The sequence below is a fragment of the Lathyrus oleraceus genome, chromosome 7, assembly GCF_024323335.1.
Source record: "Lathyrus oleraceus cultivar Zhongwan6 chromosome 7, CAAS_Psat_ZW6_1.0, whole genome shotgun sequence".
Classification (NCBI taxonomy): Eukaryota; Viridiplantae; Streptophyta; class Magnoliopsida; order Fabales; family Fabaceae; genus Lathyrus; species Lathyrus oleraceus.
In genome coordinates this window covers 41,816,455-41,841,872 of record NC_066585.1, presented here as the reverse complement: position 1 = coordinate 41,841,872, position 25,418 = coordinate 41,816,455, and the positions used below count along the sequence as shown (strand labels likewise).

The following is a 25,418-nucleotide window of genomic DNA, read 5'->3' as shown; positions in this document are numbered from 1 at the left end:
TATAAACATAATAGTCTTAATGCTTTAATGTTATCGCACTTCACACTAAAGCTCGACTACGGATACTTTAAGAATAGTGTCCTTATGTTTAATATGATCTCATGATTAAGTCATACTTGATACATTAAACAGACTAGCTATTCTAGGGACTTTATTAAACAAACATAATAAAGAAAAAGCCTTTATTATTAATAAATAATTCGATACAAGTACCAAAAGTATTGGCCTCTAGGGCTTACACCAACAATCTCCCACTAGCACTAGAGCCAATCAGGCATACCCCTAATGCCCATTGATCTAGTATGGACATCATGCTTCTGTTGCGCAAGAGGCTTTGTCAGTGGGTCTGTAATATTGTCAAGTGTAGGTACTCTCCATATTTTCACATCTCCTCTATCTATTATCTCTCGAATGAGATGATAACGCCTAAGTATGTGTTTGGATCGTTGGTGAGATCTAGGCTCCTTAGCTTGTGCGATAGCACCATTGTTATCATAATAGAGACCAATGGGATCCACAATGCTAGGAACCACGCCAAGTTCACTAATGAACTTTTGATCCAAACAACTTTCTTTGCTGCACTTGAGGCAGCAATATGCTCGGCCTCGGTTGTAGAATTAGCAACTGTATCTTGCTTTAAATTTTTCCAGCTCACAACGCCACCATTTAAGCAAAACACATAACCATATTGCATTCTGATTCCTAATATATAGGCTGCTTCACCTAAGTCCTTCATAGAAAAGCATTTCCCCAACCAAGACTTTACCTGTTGTAGGGTAGGGATATCGTTTCCAATGAGTAATATGTCATCTACATATAATACCAGGAAAACGATCATGCTCCCACTAACCTTCTTGTAGACACAAGGCTCATCTCCGTTCTTGATCCATGAGTAATACATCACCTTGATCAGTTATGAGATATCCATATCTTTCAGGTAGGTGACGTATCCTGCCTGACCTACGATGGTCTTGTTCTACTTGAGCAGGTTGCTCTTCCACAACTTCTTGTGTTTCCTGCTCTAATTCCTCCATAAGTGTATCTATGCTCTGTGATTCTTGAATTTCTTCAAGCTCTACTTTCCTCCCACTGGTTCCTTTGGAAATAAAATCCTTTTCTAGGAAAACTCCAGTTCGAGCGACAAACACTTTGCCCTCAGAAGGATTGTAGAAGTAATACCCTCTTTTTTCTTTAGGATACCCCACAAATAAGCATTTGTCAGATTTGGGCTCAAGCTTAGTTGAAACTTGTCATTTCACATAAACTTCGCAACCCCAAATCTTCATGTAAGACATATGTGGTTTCTTACCACTCCATATCTCATATGGTGTCTTATCAACCTTTTTGGATGGAACACGGTTAAGTGTGTAAGCTGCTGTCAATAGTGCATGTCCCCAAAAGGAGTTTGGAAGATCGGCGTGACTCATCATGGATCGGACCATGTCTAACAGGGTTCGATTTCTTCTCTCAGATACACCATTCCATTGGGGTGTTCCAGGAGGAGTGAGTTGGGATATGATCCCACACTCTTTCAGATGGTCATCAAACTCTAGGCTTAAATATTCACCACCTCGATCTGATCGAAGAGCTTTAATATTCTTACCTAGTTGGTTTTGTACTTCATTCTTGAATTCTTGGAACTTTTCAAAGGACTCTGATTTGTGTTTCATTAAATAGACATAACCATATCTACTGAAATCATCAGTGAATGTGATGAAGTACTGAAAACCTCCTCTGGCTGGTATATTCAGTGGACCACATACATCAGTATGTATGACGGCCAAAAGATCATTAGCTCTTTCACCTTTTTCCTGTGAATGGAGACTTTGTCATCTTTCCAATTAAACAAGATCTGCATGTCTCATATGATTCATAATCAAAAGAGTCCAACAGTCTATCTTTATGGAGTTTGGAAATGCGTTTCTCATTTATGTGGCCTAATCGACAATGTCAAAGGTAAGTTGGATTTAACTCATTAGGTTTCATCCTTTTAGTATTAATGTTATAAATAGGCATTTCAAGATCAAGGACATATAGTCCATTGTTCATTTGTGTAGTAGCATAGAATATATCATTCAAATAAATTGAACAACAATTGTTCTTTATTACGAATGAAAAACCGAACTTGTCCAAACAAAAAACGGAAATAATATTCCTGCTAATTGCTGGTACATAATAACAGTTCTCTAACTGAATTATTAAACCACTAGGTAAAGTCAATTCATAAGTTCCTACGGCTAAGGCAGCAACCTTTGCTCCATTACCAACTCGTAGGTCGACTTCACCTTTTGCCAATTTTCTACTCCCTTTTAGTTCTTGCACATTTGTACAAATGTGAGAACCGCATCCAGTATCTAATACCCATGATGCAGAAGTAGATAAATTAATTTCAATAACAAAAATACCTAAAGTTGGAGTCTCTACTCCATACTTCCTATCTTCCAGGTACTTTGGGCAGTTCCTCTTCCAGTGTCCGGTCTTACCGCAATGGAAGCAGGTGCCTTTCTTTTCTATGTCTCCACTAGGCTTTAAAACAGTACTAGTGGGTTTGGGTTTGGCAACTTCCTTGCCTTTCCCTTTATCATGTTTGAGGACAATCCTCAGGTTTCGGTACCAATCCAGAAAATTTGTCCCAGACAATTTTTCCTTGTCAAGGATTGATCGCAAAATGTTGTTAGAGGTGTTTGTTGTCATGGTAATCTACATAAGGATTAATGAAAATATAAGTATCATTGACATATTTAATTAGGCCTTTAATTAAATATGCTCCCACTATTTTACTCAAAACAAATGACCCTCATCATTTGATTCGGAAAATCCCGTTGGAAGATTTTCTAGTGGGTCGAGATCCTTATTTCACTTCGTTCTAAGTCCGCGTAGGCGGATTACACAAAACTAGGTTATTTAGGTAGGAACTCCTTCCAATTGTATCTCATACAACTCTCGAAAATTTCAGTTGGGTGAATAACTCCTTATTCCAATCCATCATATGGATCATTCCCAACTCTTGCTTCTAAACATATATATAATCTTATTATAATTTGTTTAGTTAAGTTTGACCCATTGTTTTAACAGTTGGATATTACAATTATCCCATCGCACCTTACTAATATATAGATCATGCACCTCGCGTAGGCGAAACCTACATTATCCATTACTAGTCTTGATGAGTGTTAAAACTTGGAAAGCATAAACTTAATATTTAATTTGAGGGAATTGCAATTTTCTGATCTCACCAGCTTGTTTATCATATAAACCGTCTCTCACGTGCATCAACATATATTCACATGCATCAACATACATAATGAAATAGTTATGGCCCCTAGCGCAATTGTTCTCCCAAGCCAATGAGAGAACCTAAGCTAACCTAATAACGATCTAAGCTTCTCCAAGCAAGATCTTCAAGGTTGTCCTCCTTTGATATTTAATTCTTCTCTTTCTTCATAACTTTGTCCTCCTTTGATATCGAATTCTTCTCTTTCTTCATATCATTACATTACAGAAGAAACTCGTTTTACATACGAGGGATTGAGATGAGAAAAGAAGTTACATTAAGAGATTAAAAGGAGAGGCACGACACGCAGGTCGTATTTTAAAACCCAAAACAAAATAAAGGATAACTAAGGCCATAACTGATCACAACAAGGCAATAATAACAAACACATTATTATTATTAATTTTTAATTCCTTTAATTAATTAAAACTAAATTAAATTTCGGCGGTCGTCACACTCACAGAGTCAGAATTCTCGGTGTTTCTGTTTTGTGACTGCGCAAGGGTTGTGTTGATGCAAAACAATGTCCATTTCAAATGAATTGTTCATTAAAAATTTTGGACAGGGGCGCTGCCCCTTTGACCCCCGTCCGCTGGTCGGTCAGCGGAACCACCGTCCGCTGACCGGGCAGCGGAACCCCCGGCTAACTCTGCGTAGTGGAAATATATCATTCAAATAAATTGAACAACAATTGTTCTTTATTATGAATGAAAAACCAAATTTGTCCAAACAAGAAATGGAAATAATATTCCTGCTAATTGCAGGTACATAATAACAGTTCTCTAACTGAATTATTAAACCACTAGGTAAAGTCAATACATAAGTTCCTACGGCTAAAGCAACAACCTTTGCTCCATTGTCAACTCGTAGGTCAACTTCATCTTTTTCCAAATCTCTACTCCTTTTCATCCCCTGCACATTTGTACAAATGTGAGAACCGCATCCAGTATCTAATACCCATGATGCAGAAGTAGAAAAATTTATTTTAATCGTTACAAGAGGTAAATATTCTATCACTGTTTATTATGTTAAATGTGTGATTTACCATTAAGGGAATTTCACTCATTTCACAACAACTGAATGACATTATATGCCTAATTAAGGCCAATGGATGTCTAAGAATATATTTAAGTATTAAATTAAAAGAATTATAGACAAAAAGGATAATATGAAACTTTTTATGATGCAAAGATTTAACTAATTTAGTAAGTCTATAAACCAAGGAATGTTGGTCAAGTGATTATTGGAAATTTGCATGATTAAGTAAGGGCTATAATGGACCTTTTTTCTCTAAGTTATATAAGGCTATGTTGAAAGAAAAATCAGATTTTATTCATAAACTTAATTTTATCTCCTTCTTCATGTTTCCTATGTTTTCTTCTACCTTCCTCCTATCTTCTTCTCCACATCCTCCTTCCATACTTGAAATGGAGAGAAAAAGATTGAATTTTCTTGCATACAAGTTTCTCTTGCTTTTATGTGAGGTCAATCCATCACCATAAACACCATTTCGAGGAGTAATTGATGATTATTAATGGAGAACGCAAAATCCTTAAGAGCCAAGCATGTATGATCAAGAGAAATGACATAGGAAGAAGGAGTTTTCTTGGCTTAAACGGGGACACAAAAATTGAAGAGTTATGTGGAGATTGAATATAATCTTGCATGTGATAGAAGAGGATTATAGATCATCATCGTCTCTTTCATTTGTAAAGGTGAGTTTCCTCTCCTTAGGTTATGATAATAGTTTAAAGCTAGTACAAGTCTTTCATGTGTTAATGTAAGATTTTAGTATCTATTCTTCGGTATGTTGTATAATTTATTGTGATCATCTGTATAATGTGAAGCCATGAATATGTTAGAATGAAACCTGAGGTTAGGAATGATTCTCATAGGTTTAGAGTTGGAATTTTAATGTGAAAATACTGATTTTTTAATAGTTTGACTGCACGATCCGATTCAGGACATTTCTTGAATCAATTTAGGATTGGGTTTGATCCTGAACAAACACTATTGTAACTAACCTTATTTTACCTCGGACGCGAAATGGATCTAACCTCAGATACATATGCGAGGAAGGATGTCATGAAAACTCTCCATTATACCACTCAGTTTCAGAATAATTAAGGAGATAGTTGAAATGGTCATGGGTTCGATCCCCAGCAACAACATATTTATATTTTCAAAACTATTGTCACATACCACTCGATTTTTGTCAAAAACCGAGGGGATTTTTAAAAAAATACAAATTAAATTGTTTACACTAAATATTATATTAATTTTTATACTAAATATTAAATTAAATTTGTTTACACTAAATAATTAAATTACACATAATATTTAATTCAAAGTTTTTAATGTTACATTGTTTTGGTTTCAATCTACAAGTAAATTTTTTTGACAAATCTAATTCATTATCATCATTTTTAATAAACCTACTTTCCTAAAAAATATTCTACCCTAACATAAGCCAAGTTACAACTTGAAAAGTCCTCTAATGTGTGTGTTGTGATTTCTATGATGAACTCTATTAGAACATGATCAAGCTAAGTTTAAGTGATTTTGCATATTGATTGAGATATCATCATATCCATTGAGTGAGTTATAGTGAGCTGAGAAACATGTTGAGTACTCGTCAATGTTGAAAACGTCTTTCTGAATTCTCCAGATAGAAGTTGGCAGGTAGAACAATGGTCAGGTAAAAGAAATAAGTAAAATGGTGATGTTTGATTGTTATTGTGCGACTTGTTGTCTGTAGAAATATGTACTTGCAGGTGAGTTACTTGAGGACAAACAACTATTAAAGTTTGGGATTGTGATGACAGTTTGTCATTGCATATATTTAGTCAAAGAATCAAAGCAAACAAGTGAAAGTTAAGCTAAAATGAAGAAGAATGACCAAAGAATAAGGAAAAAGTAGCTAAGTGTGAAAACTATGGAGTGAAAAGGGGAGCAAACGCGTGCAACAAATGGAATAATCACGCGCACCATCGCGCACGCAATAAGGCATTTACAAAAAATTTGGACTTTTTCCGACACATTCTGGTCCATTCTGACGTCTTTAAAAGGGATTTTTATTCACTTTCACAATGGTTATGATTTTGGGAGATTGAAGCACAAATTTGAGGTCACAAGTGGATATTTTTAGAGCATTTGAAGTCATTGGAGGTCATCTATTCAAGGGACTTCTCATATTATTTTTATCTATCAATTGTGGTATTGTTAATTGCATTATGAGTAGCTAAACTCTTCTAGGTTAGGTTAGGCTATGATCAACCTATTTCTATATTGTTGGATTCTATGTTGATTTAACCATTGTATGAACCTATTGATCTATAATCTTATTCAATTTCTTCTTATTCGTAATGTGTTTTATGTCAGATGCTATTTTAATCTGATTTTGGATACATAAGGAATATTGACAATTAGTCTATGTGTTGGACTTAAGGCAATTGTTGTACTTACGCTGGTTGAATAGGGATACGAGACCCCGGGTAATGACATGGAGAGTTAACGTTCTATATATCGTCTAACCCTGCTTATGTTGGCGGACTAGGGATAGAAAGCTCTTAGTAGTGGTTAATGAGTTATTTCGTGAGGGATCAGCTATAACGATTTTGTTAATTCGCCATGGGGTTATAGTGATTAGATCATTCATACAGGGCATCAAACATCAATAATAAAGGAATATGGGATTCTACAACAAAATTTCACTACTATCGTGACATTATTTACTTTTCGCACTGAAACTCAAAACTCCTCCCCCTCCCTTTTTTACTAGTTTTTATAAATTACACACATTTTGTCTTGCTCTGAGGCAATCCATGTGGGTTCAATCTTTTTTATTATTTCGATAATATCGATATAATTATCGAGAAGTCATCAATGATGTAGCAGAATGGATATCCCTCTTAGGCATATGATACTATATTAGAACAATAGAATGCATCTGAAAGAGAGAGAGAGATTAATTTCATGCAAGCTTTGCTTGCTTTAAAAATTCAATGTGTTAGTTTACAATGAGATAGTGAATTCTCTTATATAGACTATATACATCAGAGGTAGTATAACTAACTCAAAAGTTAGTTATTCATTCTAACAACCTGACCTAACATAGTCATGTACATTAATTAACCTACCCATGCATACTTAATCATGATACACATGCATCACATGCATTCGTTCTTATATAAACTCTTTTCAATCATTATGTCTAATTAGTATGGGATTTGAAATCTTTTCAATACACTCTCTCACGTCTAATATTACTTTTGGATTTGGTGCGTGGATATAACTTTTGGACAGTTCATAGTTCGATCAATAGACTCTGATATCATATTAAAATATGACTTAATTCATCCTTACAAAATCAACTTATAAGATGAAGAATATCACTTTATATAAACTCTTTTTAAGCACTATATCTAACCAACGTAAGATTTGAAATCTTTCTAATATCATACGATTTAAAAAGACAATTCCACCATTCATCGTATACAAAATAGATAAGATGTCATTATATATTACGAAAATAACTCATAACATAATAACAAATTAACTCATGTAACAAATTAACAAATTAACTCATGCAACGTGGAGTTAAGTTCATTAACACTTGGCATTGCCACGTATTTAGTTAATGTCATCACCATCAATAGAGCAAACATATATAAGGGTAAGTGGTAGACTCCTACATAATGGGATCATGTCCAATCCCCACCATGGTTAACTTCATGTTCATATTGCCATTACGATGATTGTGTTCTATCTAGTCTTGAACAAGTAAACTCACACGTACATGTGTCTTCATCCTAAATATTTTGGATTATGGATTATTAGATTCGATTCGTGAGCTTTGAAATTTCTTCCTAAATGAGTTGAACTACTTATAAGACTTATATATCCATAAACCATACTCGAAAAAAAACAAAACAAAAAACACATAAATGGGCCCAGAGGAAATGAAATGGTGTTTGGAAGCTTGCATGATCTGGCAACCTACTATGGACAAGACTATCATGGAGCTAACAGCACAACATATACAGAGAATCTAAATCTAATCCTAATCCAACCTTCTTATTTCATCTTTGACTGCAAGATGATAAAGCTTGAATTGTTAGAATGCCTTGGGCCTCCAACTCTGTTTTCAATTTATTAGTGGCTATTGCAGTGAATTATGTGAAAAATAATTGGTGGTGTAGTTTGCTTATTTTAGCAAGTGAAGTGAAAGTTTTTTTTTGAGTAAATTGCAGATAACAAGTGCAATAAAATTTATTATGATGTGACTAAAAAGGTTGTCATAAAACATTTTTTTATAGAAAAATCACAATTGTAGTTAAATAAAGAATTTTTTTTATTATACCATGGTTAAATTAAGTTAACATATACAAAATTTCTAAAAACTTGAAACACTTGTCTTATTTCGATTTTGAAAGAAAAATATGCCAACAAAAATAATGGTAGGAACGCGACAAATAAAGATAATGTAGGCTAATACAACAAAGTTGAATATAATTTTTTTTTGGTGTAAAATAAAACTTTTTTATCTAACCATTTTACGATAGGATCACATATTATTAAAAATTAATCTGAATATAAATATTTTTTGTGGAAATAAATTTTTTTTATCTAACCATTTAATGATCGAATTGCACATTATTAAAAATTAATTATCAGACAAAAAAATCAATATTATTAAATTAAATATTATTGTCAAAATTCAAATCTAAAATGCATGAGTTTAATTTTACTATTGAATATGTGAGTTTTTAATAATTATTATCATTGTAAATTAAAATTCACTTTAAGATCAAAACAACAATTAAATAAATTGATTTAATGAATAATTTATATATTAAAAAATATTAATTATAAAATAAAAATATAACTATTTTATAAAATATTAACTACTAAATTCATAAAACCTTGTATGCATTGGATCAGTCATGCTATTAAATATATATATATATATATATATATATATATATATATATATATATATATATATATATATATATATATATATATATATATCAAATTAAATAATATTTAAAAATCTCAATATCATAACATTTGACTAAAAATGGATTTTATATTTTTAATAATATTATAATTTTTTTTATTTTTTAAAATTATAATATTAACTTTGACTTCCTACAATATAAATATATATTATTGAAGATCAAAATATAATCAAAATTATATATTTTTTAAATGTTGTATCTCAAAAACAGTTTTTATGAAAAGTTATTTGAAATAGTTTAAGTGATTTTTTAAGATTTTAATATTCAATTTTTTTTCACTAAAAGAATAAAATATCTAAAATAATATTTTAAAAATAATTTTTCAAATTAAATTTTTATTTGATTCTTTTATAAAAAGAAAATTTGTAAAAAAAGAATTTACTAAATTATGTTACATTACAAAAATCATTTTAAAAAAAAAAAACAAAACAAACGGGTCTATGGACCAATTTATTTTGACTTTTTTTAAAAACGACTTTTATAGTATAATATATTTTAGTGTAAAAATAATTTACAATTTTTTTTATAAAAGTTATAAATAAAAATTTAATTTGAATTACTATTTTTAAAATATTATTTTATTTTACCATTTTATCGAAACTTTTGTTATATATCAATACTTAAAAAAAAATTAATATTATAATATAACTTTTTTTTTAAATTGTAATTTTGATAATGTTTATGTTATAGAATATCAAAATAAATCTTTTAATTTAAAAAAATAGATTTAAATTTTTTATAATATTTTAAAAAATATTATTATATAAAAATAACAAAGCAAATTACATTTTCACAATTTTCTTAGATAAATTTCTGATTACAGTACAATTCCATGTCCTTGTTAGAAAAGAATCAATTAATGCTTATACTTTTTTTTTCTTTGGCGCCTGTTAAAAATGGGACCATTTAGTTGAACCGCTAGGATCATGTTTAAGATCGCCTTTTAAAAATGGGACCGTTTGGTTGAACCACTAAACCATGTTTAAGATCGCTTCTGAGAAATGGAAAAGACCCACAAAAAGGATAAGCTTGTGATGAGTTTTATGTTTGGACTTTGGAGTCTCCGAATTGATTCCGGATTGAATTGAAATATTTAGTTGTTCTCTAATAGAATTATTTTTTCCTCAATAATATATTTTAATTTGAAGTTAGGATTTGTAAAACCAGTAGAGTACATGTAAAACCAGGAGAATGATCAAAATTAAAACTAGGGTTTTTTCCTTTTAAGAGTTAACTTGAAATGGCTGGATGGAGAGACAGAATTATCAAAATTAAAACTAGGGTTTTTTCCTTTTAAGAGAACTAAAACTAGGTGATTTTCCAGCAACAGTACTATACCTGAATCATGGTTAATTTCTGTGGTATTTGTCAATTTAACATGTCAATGCATTTCATAATTACCATAAATAGGCAAAGCACAACCAAGTATAATTTGGAGGCTACAAATAAGAACAAAATTGTGGGAGCTAGCTTACACACAAGACAAGACACCCTCATCAAAATTTATTCACTCAGAATAAAAAAATTACTTTCAATATTTTCCAGAAAAGGACAACATGAATGGAACTTTGGGGTACATTTAGAAGGTCACAATACAATAAGAATAAGACAAGAAAAGCAGATGCAGGAAACAAACATCAAGAAAACAGGGATGCTCCCAAATTACATATTCAAAGCTATACAAAGATATATCCTATGTTACAGAATGTGCATTCAAATCAATATATCATAATAATATGCGAGTAAAAAAATTATACGTGGTTGTTAATTAAATTCTAAACCCCAAACCAGGCCACCTCTTGGTACTCTCCTTCTTTGTCCTCTTTGAATTTGGATCAATTAGATTTTCCAAAGATTTTGCTTTTCTGTCTCTTGTCTTTCCAGCTTCTTTCAGCAACTCAGCCAAACGACGCTTCTCATCTTCAAAATCAGGATTCGCTATTCCAAGCTTCTCTTCCCTCAATTTTAGAACATATTCTAAGATTTCAATTGCATCTCCAACCCTGAACCATGCCATCACACAAAGGGTTAGTTTAACATCAAACAATACAAATAGCCTCTTTAGATTATGTACTTACATATCCTCTTGTGAAAATATTTGGGAGAACTTATGAAACAGCTTCTGTTTAAGCTATAACATATTTTCATAACTTATTTTCATAAACTCTCTAAGGAATACAAAAGCTATATCTTAGATTGGCTTAATTTAGCTTAACTACTTACATGTCCTCTTGTGAAAATATTTGGGAGAATTTATGAAACGGCTTTTGTTTAAGCATAACATATTCAGCTTATAACAGTTTAGGGTTAAATTGCTTTTGTATAAGCTATATAACAGATTCAACTTATAACAGTTTAGGGTTAAGTTGCTTTTGTATAAGCTATATCTTATTTTCATAACTTATTTTTATGAACTCTCTAAGATATAGCTTATACAAAAGAAACTTAAGCTTATTTTATCTTTTGTTATAGATACAACTTATGGTATACATGTTAAGTTAAGTTATTTATGCTATACATGGTAAGTTAAGTTATTTATCCAAACATGGTAACAATCTTGCATCAATCATTAAAATGTTAAAATGAGAAAGGGAATTGAATTATATTTATACCTTCCCATTGCATCATAAGTTGCTGCAAGATTGCTATAAACTCCAAGAGTATCTTGATGACAATGTCCACATTCTTGTTCAAGAATTCCTCTAGCTTCCTCAAACAATTCAGCAGCTTCATCAATCTTAAACAATTGCACACAAGCCAATCCCATTTGGTTCAAAACAACACCAAAAAACGCAGATTTCCTTTCCCCACTGGTTCTCAATTTCAACACAGCACTCTCAAACGCACTTCTGGCCTCATCATATTTCCCAACCATGTAATACATCACTCCCATCCGCGCTTCTATACCCGCAATCGTGCTCTGCTGTCCAGGTTTATCCTCCAACAATTTCATAGCCTTCTGCAACAGCTTCAACGCCTCCTCCGGATCATCGACAGATTCAAATATAGCCGAAACCTCCGTCAAACCACCAGCAATCTCCTCCGCGGTAGTTCCAGGAACCGGTTTCGAGTATATCCTAAGCGCATTTTCGCAATAAGATTTCGATTCACGAAGCTTCCCAGTCCTATGATACAAATCAGCCAAGCGAACAAACACAGACGCAACCGACGGATGATTCTCCCCTTTCGACGATTTAAACACGGTGAGCGCTTTCTGATAAGAGAATATAGCTTCATCAAATCGACACAGAGACATATAAATATTCCCAATGCTTACATCAATCGAAGCAACTTCCGTATCCTGACCGTTGGCAATCATCGCCATACTCGCCAAAACAAGATGCTCCAGCGCCGGCTCATAATCTCCTTTCGCCTCACAAATCAACGCCATGAGTCTCCGATCTGCAGCCTCCTCAAGAGAAGCAGGCTCACTATGCGCCCGATGAATCTCCAACGTCTTATTACAAAGCTCATCCGCTTTATCAAACTGCATCGCCTGAACATTCGCCTCCGCCAAGTACCGACACGTTTCACCAACACGCGGATCCGTTTCACCTAGCGTCTGAATCTGAATCTGAAGACCTTGATCGTAACAAGAAATCGATTTATCAACTTGACCTAGCATGGAAAAAGTATCACCTAACTGCATATAGCCTGAGAAAGCAGCGAGAGCGTGATCGGCGCCGCGTTCGACATCAGGAACAAGGATCGCGCGTTCGAGAACAGGAACAGCTTCTTCGAAGCGGCTTAAACTACAGTAAATCGCGGCTAAGACGTGTAGGCTCATGGCTAAGTCGAGACTGGGCTCGTTTTCGACGGCGCAGCGTTCGAAGGATTTGGAAGCTCGGATGGCGTAGTCTAGGGCTTTGGCAGGGCCGTCGCCGGATGCGATGGTGTCACGGGCTACTTTAAGGAGGAATGGGCCTAGATCTGGGTTATCGAGTGAGGCTTCGGAGAGGAGAGTGTTACTGTTGGTTGGGGTTTCTGGTGTTTTCTTTTTGGAGCGGGAGGATGGAGAAGGAGAGGGTGGTTTTTTGGGGAGTGGTGATGGGGAGGGAGGTGTTTTGGCGGAGTCGGATCTTTGGGGTGGGGTTTCGGGTACGGTGATTCGGGGCGGAGGTCCGCCTGGGGAAACTAGACCTGGCATGGTGAGTTTTGGATTAGGATGGATGAGAAGTGGGAAACGGTTAGGACTAAAAGAATCGAAATGTGAGATGAGATGTCTTTTGTATTATGGTGTGAGAAGGTGGAAGCTGTGATGGAGTTTTCGTTCTTTAACTTGTGTTGTTGCTTCATCTTCAACGTCTCTCAAATCTACCTGTCAGGGTTATTTTTGTCATTTCATTAGTCTCTCATCTTTTATACCTATGCTTTGTTTATGAAGGTTAAATACAGTGTCTCTTAATTTTCTCAATTTTTCTTTTGGATAAGGTCTCAGAGTTAATTTTTAGTAAATTGACTTTTTAATTCCTTTTCATAAAATTTGTAACATAGTTTGGTCTATAATTTTATGTGAATAAATAAGCTTAAATCAATTTTGAGAACTATGATGTCAAATGTTAAATTAACAAATATGTTTGTTTGACCTAAATTTTTTGAAATATTAATATATCACTTTTATCTTAGGAAAGCTTTGTTCAAAAAAAAATCTAAGTAAGGTGAATTTGGTGAATCATTTATGATGTTAGTTACATAATGAAAGTTGGATTAAATATTTTGGTAAATTCTAAAATAAAATTGACCAAACACCTATTTTGAAAATTAAGAGAAAAAAATTTTTTAAACAAAAATATGGAATTAAAAATATATTTAATTTTAATTATTAATTAATAGCCTATTTTGTGAATATACTTTATTTGATGTAAGATTTATTTATTTTACTTTTAAGAAAATTAAATATTACTAAAAGATTTTTTTCAATGAAGTGTTAGATATTTGTACTCTTTTTTTATAAAGACAAATATATAACATAGAAAAGAAATTATAAAGCAAGGGAATAATAACCAAACTAGTTAAACTACATAATTATTCTAAAGAAGGTATATAAAGAGGTCATATAAAATAACAGTGATCTAAAAAACTAAATAGTAGAAAAAAATCATGTTTGAGTCTTTATTTGTCAAGTAGTTGAATGAATCATCGAGTAGTTGAATAAATCATCCGCTAACACGAATAAATTCACAAACCAACAATCCCCGTGATAAAAACATAATAGCAAGACAACTCTTTTGAGTCAAATAATCCAACATCAAACAAATAGAATAATGCAGATATGAAAACAATCTAACATCAATCACAATGACTGATACAAATATTAATTCGACTTCAGCACAGAGAGACAAACCATAACTCTTGATACCTGCAGATCTCAAGAGATCTGAAGACAATCCTATAATCAAAAGTTAGGGCACCATTCTGCATCAGAAGCGTAAATCAGCTGTTATGGTGAAACTATTGTCATTTAAGAAAACCACCAGAGGAAAAACAGAACCTCCACAAGCACCACCAAAAGCTCTGGAAAAAACATCGCAAGGGAAAAACAACATCACCAGCAAATGATACTAAAAAAGAATCAGATCCTGACAAATAAATCATTGTCGAATACTGACCGACGGTGAAGAGAAACAGAAACTCATCACGTTGTTGGGCTGAAACCGCTTGTAGATCCCTTGAGATTCACCGGAATAGAACCAACCCCAAAGAGGCTAAGGGCGTCACGGCCAGCCGTGACACCGAAGTTAGAGGCTATATCGGTAGTGGTTGTTGTTTGGATCTAAGGAGTAGGAGAAAGGAGAAGTCGGTTAGTTGGATCTAGAGAGAATGGAGAAAGAAGTTGTTAGAGAGGGGAAGAAGTTGTTCAAAAAATTTATTTTTTATAAGTCAAATAATTTAGTGGTTTGAATTTACTCTTTAAAGTTGAACAAATAGAATGTCTCAAGTTCGTATTTGCGTCTCTGCATCTGATGTCTCTGCACAACTACAAAAGTTTATTTAACGAGATAAATGTTCAAAAAATTTAGTATTATTATTATAGTTAATGATTGTTGCTTTGTTATCTATTTTATAATAAATGACTCTCACCTATAAGTTATATAATTAAACTATATTTTTGTTGGGTCACGAGGAGTAGCAGCAACATGAGGAGAACCGCGTATTCACTCAAAATTTTGAGATGATAAGTGTGTGGATTCTCCAACTATAAATGCTCAAGTCTTCAAATTTATAATCAATGTGAGACTCCAACTCACATTTGACTTAGTATTCTTAACATTTTTCCTCAATTGTGAGTGCGCAATGTTTCCTCTCAAGTGGAAACTCTTTTGTCCACATACACTTGTACCGTCGTTGACACATCTTCCTGGACATTTCGATATACCTCTTTCTAAGTATTTTGGTTTCAACGGGACATGATTCCTTTTTTCGAACCAAAAAGGCTCATGATATCATTTGTTGAGTCATAAGGAGGAACATCAAAATTAGGCTAAGAGCAATACACAAGTGAGAGAGACATAACATATTTACTCAAAATCTTAAAATGATAAATATATGAATTCTTTCATTTATAAATGCTCAAATCTCCACATTTATAACTAATATGAAACTTCAATTCACATTTGATTTATTATTCTTAATATTTTTCAGAATTGTTTTTATTACTTATATGAGGGTGTATTGTATCGAACAAATTGCATATCTATAGGTTGATTTTTTTTTAGTAAATTCAAGCATGGATTTTAGAGAGAAAAAATTAAGGAGGGGCAATGAAATGTATGTGTCACTGCACCCTAAAAAGAGAATTTTGATGTAACAGCACTTTAAATGGTGAAAACTGTGATAATACTTAAAAGAGTCACATGAAACTAAAATATAAATTTAATGATTCAAAAAATATAAAAGAAATATAGTCACATGAAACCAAAATATAAATTTAATGACTAAAAATATATAAAAAAATTAGTCACATGAAACCAAAATATAAATTTAATGATTAAAAAAAAAGTATTAAAAAATTATATTGACAACAAAATGGATCTTCAATTTCCTTTTTATATAAAACAGGGCTAACTGCCAAAAGAGGAAAAAGAAAAGTACAATATAATATAAAGTACTAACAAATTTAATCTGTTTGGTTAAGAAAAGAAAAAATCAAAATGAAAAGCAAGAGTTTTAGATATGTTTAGCATGTTAGTAGGGGTTTTTATATTTTTAGAGTTTTAAAAGTTAGAGAAAAAGGAAAGGAATACATTATAGGTTTTAAAAAGAAGTGAAATAGCATGTGAAGAAAGAAGAAAGAATCACATCACAACATGAGAAAAAGAGAAGACCTAATTGAAGTATTATTTTACATAAAAATAAAACTCCTCTTCAAATTTTATCACATTTGATGACATGTTCTAATTAGAAATGTAAAACTTAGTTGGTAAATTGCAAATATATTCTATTATAGTGATGAATGTGACTTTTTTACTAACCTATCCCATTTTTCAAATTAAAATCCTAAAATGTCCTAGTTTGAAAAAAAACATCTAAGATACCCTATTTTTAAGAAGGAACTCGTCCAATCAATTGACGAGTGCATGCTGTATAGTCATGAAAGAGTTCGTTCAATCAATGGACGAGTGCATATTTCAGAAAAAAATAATAAAATATTTATCTCTCGGCCAATGAATAGTCGAACTCCTTCGTAGTTGTAAAATACAGTATACACTTGTCCATTAAATAGATGAATCCCTTCTTAAAAAAATGGTATTTTGAGATTTTTCTTTAAACCGGGATAACTTAAAATTTTAATTTCAAATATATGGGGTTAGAAAAGTTAAAAATGTGGTAGCTGGTGGTAGAAGTATATGGTCTGACAAATTAGAGAAAGAGGGTGAAACTATTAATATTCCATTTATTTCTTGCTAGATTCATGGTGATAGATGGATCATGTTTCGGAATATTTCAGCATGAAAGAGTAGTAGGTGTCATTATAGTCATCTACCCTTGACTTTATGTCCTGCTTTATTTAGTGCAATCAATCCTTACACTCCTTAATATACAGAAATATTTAGATTGGATTGTTAGCTAACATGTTAACTTAGGTGTTATTATTCTGAAAGCTTAATCTCTTAGACTTCAATTGTTCAAATTAAGTCCTCAAAGTATATCTATCTTGCTGCAAAGTTCTCTCACTGGCTTTTAACACCAGAAGACACATTAATATGCGACACATGTAGATCTTATTTCTCACTTACTTAAAAATTAAAATCCAACTTGACAATGCTCACAATAACAAGAAAAATTAGTCCTCATGTGAACCACGTTCATTTGTTCACTAATGAATCTTTTGCTTAAAATATTAAAGAGAAACTCGAATATTAACTCAAATATTATAATTAAAAATTTAAAAAGCGTATGTAATATATATATATATATATATATATATATATATATATATATATATATATATATATATATATTCTCATTTTTTATTATAAACATATCAATTATTAATAATATTAGGCATTAAAGAATTACTTTTCGACTAACAGTGATATCAAAAATGTGCAATTTCATTAAATAAAATTCAAATAATTTATCCCATTAATTTTATTTCGTTGAATCTCATAAATCAAATTTAAAAGACTAACATCTTTCGATAAAAAATTAAAATTATATTAAAAATATAATGTATTTAATATATTTTTGATATAAAATAAATAGAGAAGAGAAAATATTATGACTTTTAAAATATTGAAAAAACTTGTAAAAATTAATTTAATTTAATTTGTAAACTTAAGTCATTACTTAATTTTATCGATTTTATTATTTGGATAAAAAAATTGTATAATTTTTTTTAAACATCAATTTTCTAGTTTTTAAATTTTAAAAAAAAAAAATTGTCTTTTTCAAAGCTTTACACCATTACAATTTATTTTACCTCACCCTTTAACATCAATACCAACTTTAACTAATCCGAATGTTCATGGTAATTATTTATTGGTCACAACTCAAGTTTATTGGTTCCACCCCATCATGTAAAGTTGAACTAAACTGAAACAAATATATAAGATGCATATTTCAAATGATAATTCTAGTTTTTCCTTTCAAAAAATAACTAAATTTTTTCAAAATTGCATTATTATGTTAGATACGTAAATTGAATTATTATGTTTTAGAATAGTGTGAAATACATTAGTATTATCTTTGATAAATTAAACAACATTATTTTGAGATGTAGGGAATGATGGGGATCACTTCATATCATTGAAACCACGTCCCTTATCATGAAGTTGACTTCCCATCTTGGACAATTATAAGCATAGCTACCAAAGATAAATTGACATTAAGTTCAAACAAGTTAACATACCAAGATAAATTAGTTTTAGTTTGTTATTAAATATTTTGAATAGTTTGTTATTAAATGTTTTTAATAATATTTAAATGTGATTTAAATACAAACCAATTTTATTTAAATATTTATTTTGGAATCATTCATTTTTAAAATATCTATATATGTTCGTGATAATCTTGAGAATTTCATTATTACAGGTGTGGCATGGGATCCAGGTACTCCATCCGTCATTGAGGTTGAAGCTTTGACCCTTAAAGAGGTAATTCAGGTAGCTAGGGCTGGACAACGGGCCGGGCCGGGCGGTTTTGGGCCCAAAACCCTCACCCAGTCCAACCCACGGTTCAAATATGAAGGCCCATTTCCGCCCAATATCAACACGGTTTGGACGGGTTCGGTTTGTGCGGATTGCGGGTTTGTTTTAGCGGTTTATTCGAGTTTGTCATAAGCCAGCCTCTTGGCAAAATGGCTACAAAAAGAAGTTTCAGATAATATAAGCTATATATTCAAGACCTCTGACAAAGCAAATTCAGTTACACCTTCGCATGAACAAGCTTTAACTTCAAGCATAATAGCAAACAAAGTGATGTTGCAAAACACACAAACCAACTACATAAAGCCCATCAAAGTGTCGTCAAACTTCCAGTTCTATTAAGCTATAAAACCATGCATTCAAAAGATTACAATAGAAAATGTTGTTGCATTGCATCACTGAAAAATACGATTGAGGGTTGCCGCCAATCGAACTCCTCCTTGAGCTAATCGCAAACTGATGATAGGCAAACATGATAGAAAGTAATCATCTGCAAGACATTGTTTCATGACAGTCAGAAAATCTAATAAATCTAGTTTTATGCAGAAGTGGTAGAGAGTACTACTAGTACTACCTTCTAGTGTAGCATCTTCAGGGGCGTCTTTATATGCGTATTGACAAGCATCCTTAACACCTTCAGATGCATAAACATTTGGACATGTCGTCTCATCAGAACTGCATGCTTCCCAATCTGCCACTTCATCTGACTATGTTTTCTGCATCAGAATAATTTGAGTAAAAAAACTTGTACAAGATTATAAAGATGTAGAGAAAATTAAAGTGGTTTTGAATGAAATACCGTGATCTTCAAACATAACAGGGCAAAAGGCCCGTCCAAACTCAAAAGAATCTGTATCTTTCTTCTTTAATTTTATTCCACTTGGCATGTCAAATTGAGTTACAAACTCAGCAAATGCTTTAAGCGTGGGATAGCCAACCTAAAAAGTTACACGGTAATAAGCTTGCAGTATCAATTTCTGATATTTTCTAGTTACAAGGGAAGTCAAAACACATAGATCGATCCAATGTCTATAAGAAAATTCATATTCTAAATATAACATTTTTAATTCAGCTTTTATATGTGTTCATTGATGGCCATGCTGCTGCCCATGAGTTAATCTAAAATTATTAAACAGCAGTATTAACTGATATTTGCAGCAGAAGAAATACTACCTTAGGAATGTTCCGAGTTCTTAACTCCTGCAAATCCGGCAAGTTGAGATGTCGGATTGTGACATGATCTGGCAGGTTGAGATGTGCATCATATCATAAACTTCAAGAGTCATTGAATTTAAATCCATTGATCTAACAAATCCGGCAGGTTGAGATGCCGGATTATGACATGATATAGTAAACAATGAATCAACAGAATAAGAATGAAAAAGAAACATACTGGCATATTGGAAATTGCAAAGCTAAGGAGGAGTGTCAGCGAAATGCAAAACAGACGTCCAACGAAGAGCAAACTTGACGCGATCAGCCCATGTACAAACACTTGACAGACCATTATTCGCATAAGCAGGCAGCAACTCAGTATTTAAAATTTAGCATACACGTAGGTTTTCAAGACATGACCAGAAATATACTGATTGTAGTCAATAAATTCAATGATTCGATGAAAAAACTGTTTAGGGAATGTACATATTTGAAAATTCTTCTTCTAGGGAAGGGAAGAGTAACTTTAAATTACATTAAATTAAAAATCAATTTGTCACCAACCTTGGTCTTCCTGAAATGCTATTTGACACATCCGGAGTAAAAAATTTCAGAACATCTTCAAACATAACAGGGCAAAAATTATCAAACATGAGTTAATCTAAAATTATCAAACAGCAGTATTAATGTAATTTAAAATTATCAAACAGCAGTATTAATGTAATTTAAAGTTATCAAACAGCAGTATTATCAAACATGAGTTAATCTAAAATTTTTATATAACAGCAGTAAAAATTTAATTCAGCTTTTATATGTGTTCATTGATGGCCATGTTGCTGCCCATGAGTTAATCTAAAATTATCAAACAGCAGTAATAACTGACATTTGCAGCAAAAGAAATACTACCTTAGGAATGTTCCGAGTTCTTAACTCCTGCAAAAGCTGAACAAAAGGTTCATTTCAAGTTTGTACTTTCAATTAACAGAAAGGCTTCTTGAAAAAGGTCAATTTAATATGCAGAAACAAAATAATGATCATTCAAGATTTCAAAACTCACAGAGAGGTGGACACCTTTGGAATTGCAAATATCCTGCAGCTTGTCCTGCCTCCAAGAAGGATGACACTCGACTTGATTGACAACAGGTGGAATGCGAGCAATCTCCAGCAAATCCCCCAACTTCTTGGTGGAGAAATTGCTTACACCTATATCCCGTGCCTTGCCAGAGTCATAAAGTGATTCCATCGCCCTCCATGTGCTGGCAATATTAGGTTGCACAAGATTTTCAGGCTTGAAACCTACTGATCCTTTCTTCATCGGAGCAGGCCAGTGGATCTGAAAAGGAAGAGTCAACAGTTACCATTTATTCAATCAAGCATGTTCCAAATAAACTATTAAACCACCAGACTTTGAAATTAGATTAAATAAATCCTACATGCATCTAAAAGAAAACATAAAAAATAAAAAGATGAATGAATAAGATAAAAGCCCCTAAGTAATGCAGCATACAAGATAACCAAGCAAGAAATTGGAGAATATGCAAAGAATGAGTGATATGTTATAACATACAAGATACAAATCAACATAATCAAGCTGTAAGTCTGTTAAAGTCCTATCCAATGCTGGCGGTACATCTTCCGGAGCATGATCGGTATTCCTGCAGTACAGACCTTCATATTAAATCCTTAGTTTCTGAACAGCAAAGAAGAGACTAACAAATTCATAAAACTATTTTTCTACCAGCATCATTAATTAACTCATTTAGCTAAAACCACGGTTTTAAAAATCCGTCTGATACTGCAAAAACGGACCCAACAAAACGGTATCGGAAGATGCCGATACCGATACCATTATTCACAGCACAGAGTTTCGAGGTAATCCACAAATCTTCACGTTTCACAACACCATCATCAAACAGTTTCTTCAATACATAGCCAATCTGCAAAAGAAGAAGTCAACTAATCATTTACCTCACACATAAAATCGCATCACCGTTGAGAAAACAAACAATGAATTACCTCCTTCTCGTTGCCATAAACTTGAGCACAATCAATGTGACGATAATAAACCGTTTCATCACTTCAGTAAGTTAGATCAATGGTACTTACTGGCCAAAAACTCATATATATATAGGTCATGCATGACTCCAAAAAATCAAAAATCATAGTTGACCTGAAAAATTGGACAACATAAACATTAGTTAAAAGAAGGCCTTAATTAGTAAACAAATATCAACAAATGAAATATTTCAATTTGAAGTAAAACAGGTGGAGAATCACCATCAACAAAAAATCATGCATGACTCCAAAAAATCAAAAAACATAGTTGACCTGGAAAATTGGACAACATAAACATTAGTTAACAAAAATAATAATAAAGTAATAAGTAAATAATATACATACATCCATTTCAAGCACAACCCGAAGGTTGTGGCTGAGACTGTGATGATGAGACACCTGATACTCCTTTTGCTGCTAAAGACATTTGTTGAAACTCTAAAATAATTAAATAAACAATTTTTAATAAGGCATAATTATACAACATTACATCATATTTATTAGAAATTCAGTAATAAATTCACCTGTTACAATATCTTCTGAAAGCTCAAAATCTTCCATGAGATTCATATCTTTGAAATAGGTAAAAGAAGGCCTTAACCAATTCTGGGTGCAAATTAAAGCCTCGCCCATTTCAGCAGTTAGAGAACTCCTATAGCTTTCTATGACTCTCCCTCCTGTGCTAAAAGCACTTTCAGAAGCAACAGTAGACACTGGTGTGGCTAAAATATCTTTAGCCATTGTAGATAAAATAGGATATTCGATTGAATTACGTTTCCACCACACAAGAATATCAAAGTTAGGATCCCTTTTGACACACTTACTAGAATTATACACCTCAAGCTCATTTTGTTGATCAATCGAGTCTTGCTCCTCTAAATGTTGCTCAAAAGCATCGGCTCTAGCCATAAGTGATGAACGGGCAACAAATGCATTTGTTTCATCATTGGAGACATTATTTCCACCACTACCAAGAGGCTGTATGGAATTATGCTCTTGGTCATAAGCTTGCTTATACCAATCATACAACTTTTGTAAATTCTCTTTTATAGATTTTACCAAGTCACTACCAAACTTTGATCCAACTCCATACATGTCCTTAAACGCCCACTCAATGTAACTCAACTTGTATCTTGGATCAAGAATAATACCAAAATATATCATCTTGTTCATCTTATCAGGACTTCCCCAATATCTATTATATTTTTCCATCATATCTCCACCCACACTTGCAAAAAAATCATTTAAGTTCAAAGTGGCTTGCTTTAACTCACAATAAATGGCAGACACTTGGTGAAAACAAGTATGCAAACTCACATTTTGAGAGGTGGAAAAAGTCTTAGTTGCTTCATAGAATAACTTTAGGAAAGCGCTAAAAGCCCTAGCAATGTCCCAATCATCATTACTAGGGGGATTACCTTTTCCAAAGAACTCCCTATAGCTCGACTCTTCATCCTCAAGCTTTTCAAAAGCGAGTTGAAACTTCTCCGCAGCCTCTAGCATTAAATATGTTGCGTTCCAACGAGTTGAAACATCAAGACATACTAATTTTTTGCAAGTTATTCCAGCAAATTTAATGCATTCTTTAAACTTGGATGCCCTATGAGGTGAAGACTTAACAAATCTAACAGCATCTCTAACACTAGTTACAGATAAATGTTTATCTTTCAAACCCTCATTTACCACCAAGTTCAAAATGTGAGCTGAACACCTCATATGAAAACACTCTCCATCCCCCATTAACCCATTCATATTTGCTATTTTTCTCTTTAGATATGTCACAGCAACATCATTTGAAGTGGCATTATCAACATTTATGGTTGACACATTCCTAATTCCCCAATCCCTTAACACTTCTTCAATCTTCCTACCTACAGTTTCACCTTTGTGGTTTGGAATTACGGTAAAGCTTATAATTCTTTTTTGATACTTCCATTCGTTATCCACAAAGTGTGCCGTAAGGGTCAAGTAGTTGAGATTTTGTATAGAAGTCCAGCAATCAGTAGTAAGTGCTACCCTATTGCAATCAGACTTAAAAAAGGCCTTTAACTTTTGTTTTTCATCCAAGTATAGCTGAAAACAGTCCCTAGCTACCGTACGCCTAGATGGGATGGTAAATTGGGGCTGCATTACTTTGGAATAAAATTTAAACCCTTCACCCTCTACTGCACTAAATGGTTGCTCATCTAGAACTACAAAAACTGACAAAGCACTTCTACAAGCTTTCTTGTCAAATCTAGAGCTAACTTGAACCAGTTTACCATCTACACTTGGGTATGTTAGAATAGTTTGTGTGGAGTCAGTTGACACGACAAGGGGCTTCTTAGAACATTTTAAAATATGGTGGTTCAAATTAGTGGTGTCGTGAGTCCTAGGGTCACACAAGTATTTTTTATGGCAGTGTTTGCAGGCTGCAGTGGGTGCATCAACTAGGTCATCGGGTAATCTAATAAAATGTTCCCAGCAAGCAGATGTTTGCCTAGAACCACTTGCACTAGATTTCCTCTTCTTTATAGGTTGCATAGCTGAACCTACTTCATTAATTGGTAGATTTTGATTAGGCTCACCAGTCACTGAAATAACAAAGGAGCTAATCAAGAACTACCAATCAACAAATAACGGTTCCAATTCATAAAATAGAGACAACAATAGAAGTGCTGGCAAATAGCAGTGATAGCACAGTGCTGGCAAATAGCAGTTATAGCAATGTTATAGCAATAGCAGTATCCAATCACAATTCGTTGCTAAAAAAGAAACTAGTCTAACTTTTTTTGTAAGCATATATTTCAGTATCCACTGCATATTCTTCATATTTCAGTATCTCAATGTTATAGAAATATACATAGCAGTTATGAGTCTTGTCCAATTCATATAACTTATAGCAATGTTATAGCAATAGCAGTTATAGCAGTATACATAGCAGTTATGCATAACACTAAATAGCAGAAAATAACAGTTATGCATAGCAGTTATACATAGCAGTAAATAGCAGTTATGCATAAAAGAACAGTATACATAGCAGTATACATAATAGAACAATATCCACATGAATCCACATTTCTAATCATGCATAACAGTAACATAACATAACAGTATACATAGCAGTTATCTCATGTTTTAAATTTCAAATCTAATCATGCATATCCTCATTTCTATTTAAACATTATCATTTTGAATTTATGTTTCAGCATTTTTTTTTCATCTTTTCATTAATGTAGTTGCTTCAGCTAATGGAAAAAAGATAATCTGTTTTTTTTGTTTGTA

General features: G+C 32.7%; 3 protein-coding genes and 1 long non-coding RNA gene across 4 annotated transcripts; all 4 read right to left on the bottom strand.

The window, feature by feature from the left end:
- Window positions 1–10,814: 10,814 nt before the first annotated feature.
- LOC127108180 (protein KINESIN LIGHT CHAIN-RELATED 1) lies at window positions 10,815–13,636 on the bottom strand. The gene is made up of 2 exons (XM_051045606.1): window positions 11,910–13,636; window positions 10,815–11,300 (listed from the first exon to the last, which is right to left on the bottom strand). Exons 1-2 carry the CDS (start codon window positions 13,442–13,444, stop codon window positions 11,066–11,068), a joined length of 1,770 nt encoding a protein of 589 aa, XP_050901563.1. The 5' UTR covers window positions 13,445–13,636; the 3' UTR covers window positions 10,815–11,065.
- Window positions 13,637–19,119: 5,483 nt separating this feature from the next.
- On the bottom strand, window positions 19,120–19,661 carry LOC127106120 (uncharacterized). The gene is made up of 2 exons (XR_007795277.1): window positions 19,519–19,661; window positions 19,120–19,434 (listed from the first exon to the last, which is right to left on the bottom strand). It is a non-coding gene; the product is annotated as an uncharacterized LOC127106120 (long non-coding RNA).
- A 1,447-nt stretch (window positions 19,662–21,108) lies between these two features.
- LOC127101918 (NADPH-dependent aldo-keto reductase, chloroplastic-like) lies at window positions 21,109–22,294 on the bottom strand. The gene is made up of 5 exons (XM_051039344.1): window positions 22,287–22,294; window positions 22,116–22,176; window positions 21,961–22,036; window positions 21,667–21,755; window positions 21,109–21,432 (listed from the first exon to the last, which is right to left on the bottom strand). The coding sequence occupies exons 1-5, from the start codon at window positions 22,292–22,294 to the stop codon at window positions 21,109–21,111; spliced, it is 558 nt and encodes a 185-aa protein (XP_050895301.1).
- Window positions 22,295–22,816: 522 nt separating this feature from the next.
- On the bottom strand, window positions 22,817–25,183 carry LOC127101917 (zinc finger BED domain-containing protein RICESLEEPER 2-like). Its single transcript, XM_051039343.1, has 4 exons — window positions 25,130–25,183; window positions 24,921–25,029; window positions 22,928–24,727; window positions 22,817–22,836 (listed from the first exon to the last, which is right to left on the bottom strand). The coding sequence occupies exons 1-4, from the start codon at window positions 25,181–25,183 to the stop codon at window positions 22,817–22,819; spliced, it is 1,983 nt and encodes a 660-aa protein (XP_050895300.1).
- Between the last annotated feature and the right edge of the window lie 235 nt (window positions 25,184–25,418).

Coding starts and splice junctions, on each gene's coding strand:
- LOC127101918 (XM_051039344.1), bottom strand. Junction 21,756..21,960: donor GTGGATTACCTCGAAACTCT/GTGCTGTGAATA, acceptor GTCTGTACTGCA/GGAATACCGATCATGCTCCG. Junction 21,433..21,666: donor ATTATGTTGATTTGTATCTT/GTATGTTATAAC, acceptor CTTCCTTTTCAG/ATCCACTGGCCTGCTCCGAT.
- LOC127101917 (XM_051039343.1), bottom strand. CDS start 25,183: ATGTATACTGCTATGTATACTGTTCTTTTATGCATAACTGCTATTTAC. Junction 24,728..24,920: donor AATATATGCTTACAAAAAAA/GTTAGACTAGTT, acceptor TTGTTATTTCAG/TGACTGGTGAGCCTAATCAA. Junction 22,837..22,927: donor TATTCTTGTGTGGTGGAAAC/GTAATTCAATCG, acceptor AAGTGCTTTTAG/CACAGGAGGGAGAGTCATAG.
- LOC127108180 (XM_051045606.1), bottom strand. CDS start 13,444: ATGCCAGGTCTAGTTTCCCCAGGCGGACCTCCGCCCCGAATCACCGTA. Junction 11,301..11,909: donor ACTTATGATGCAATGGGAAG/GTATAAATATAA, acceptor GGCATGGTTCAG/GGTTGGAGATGCAATTGAAA.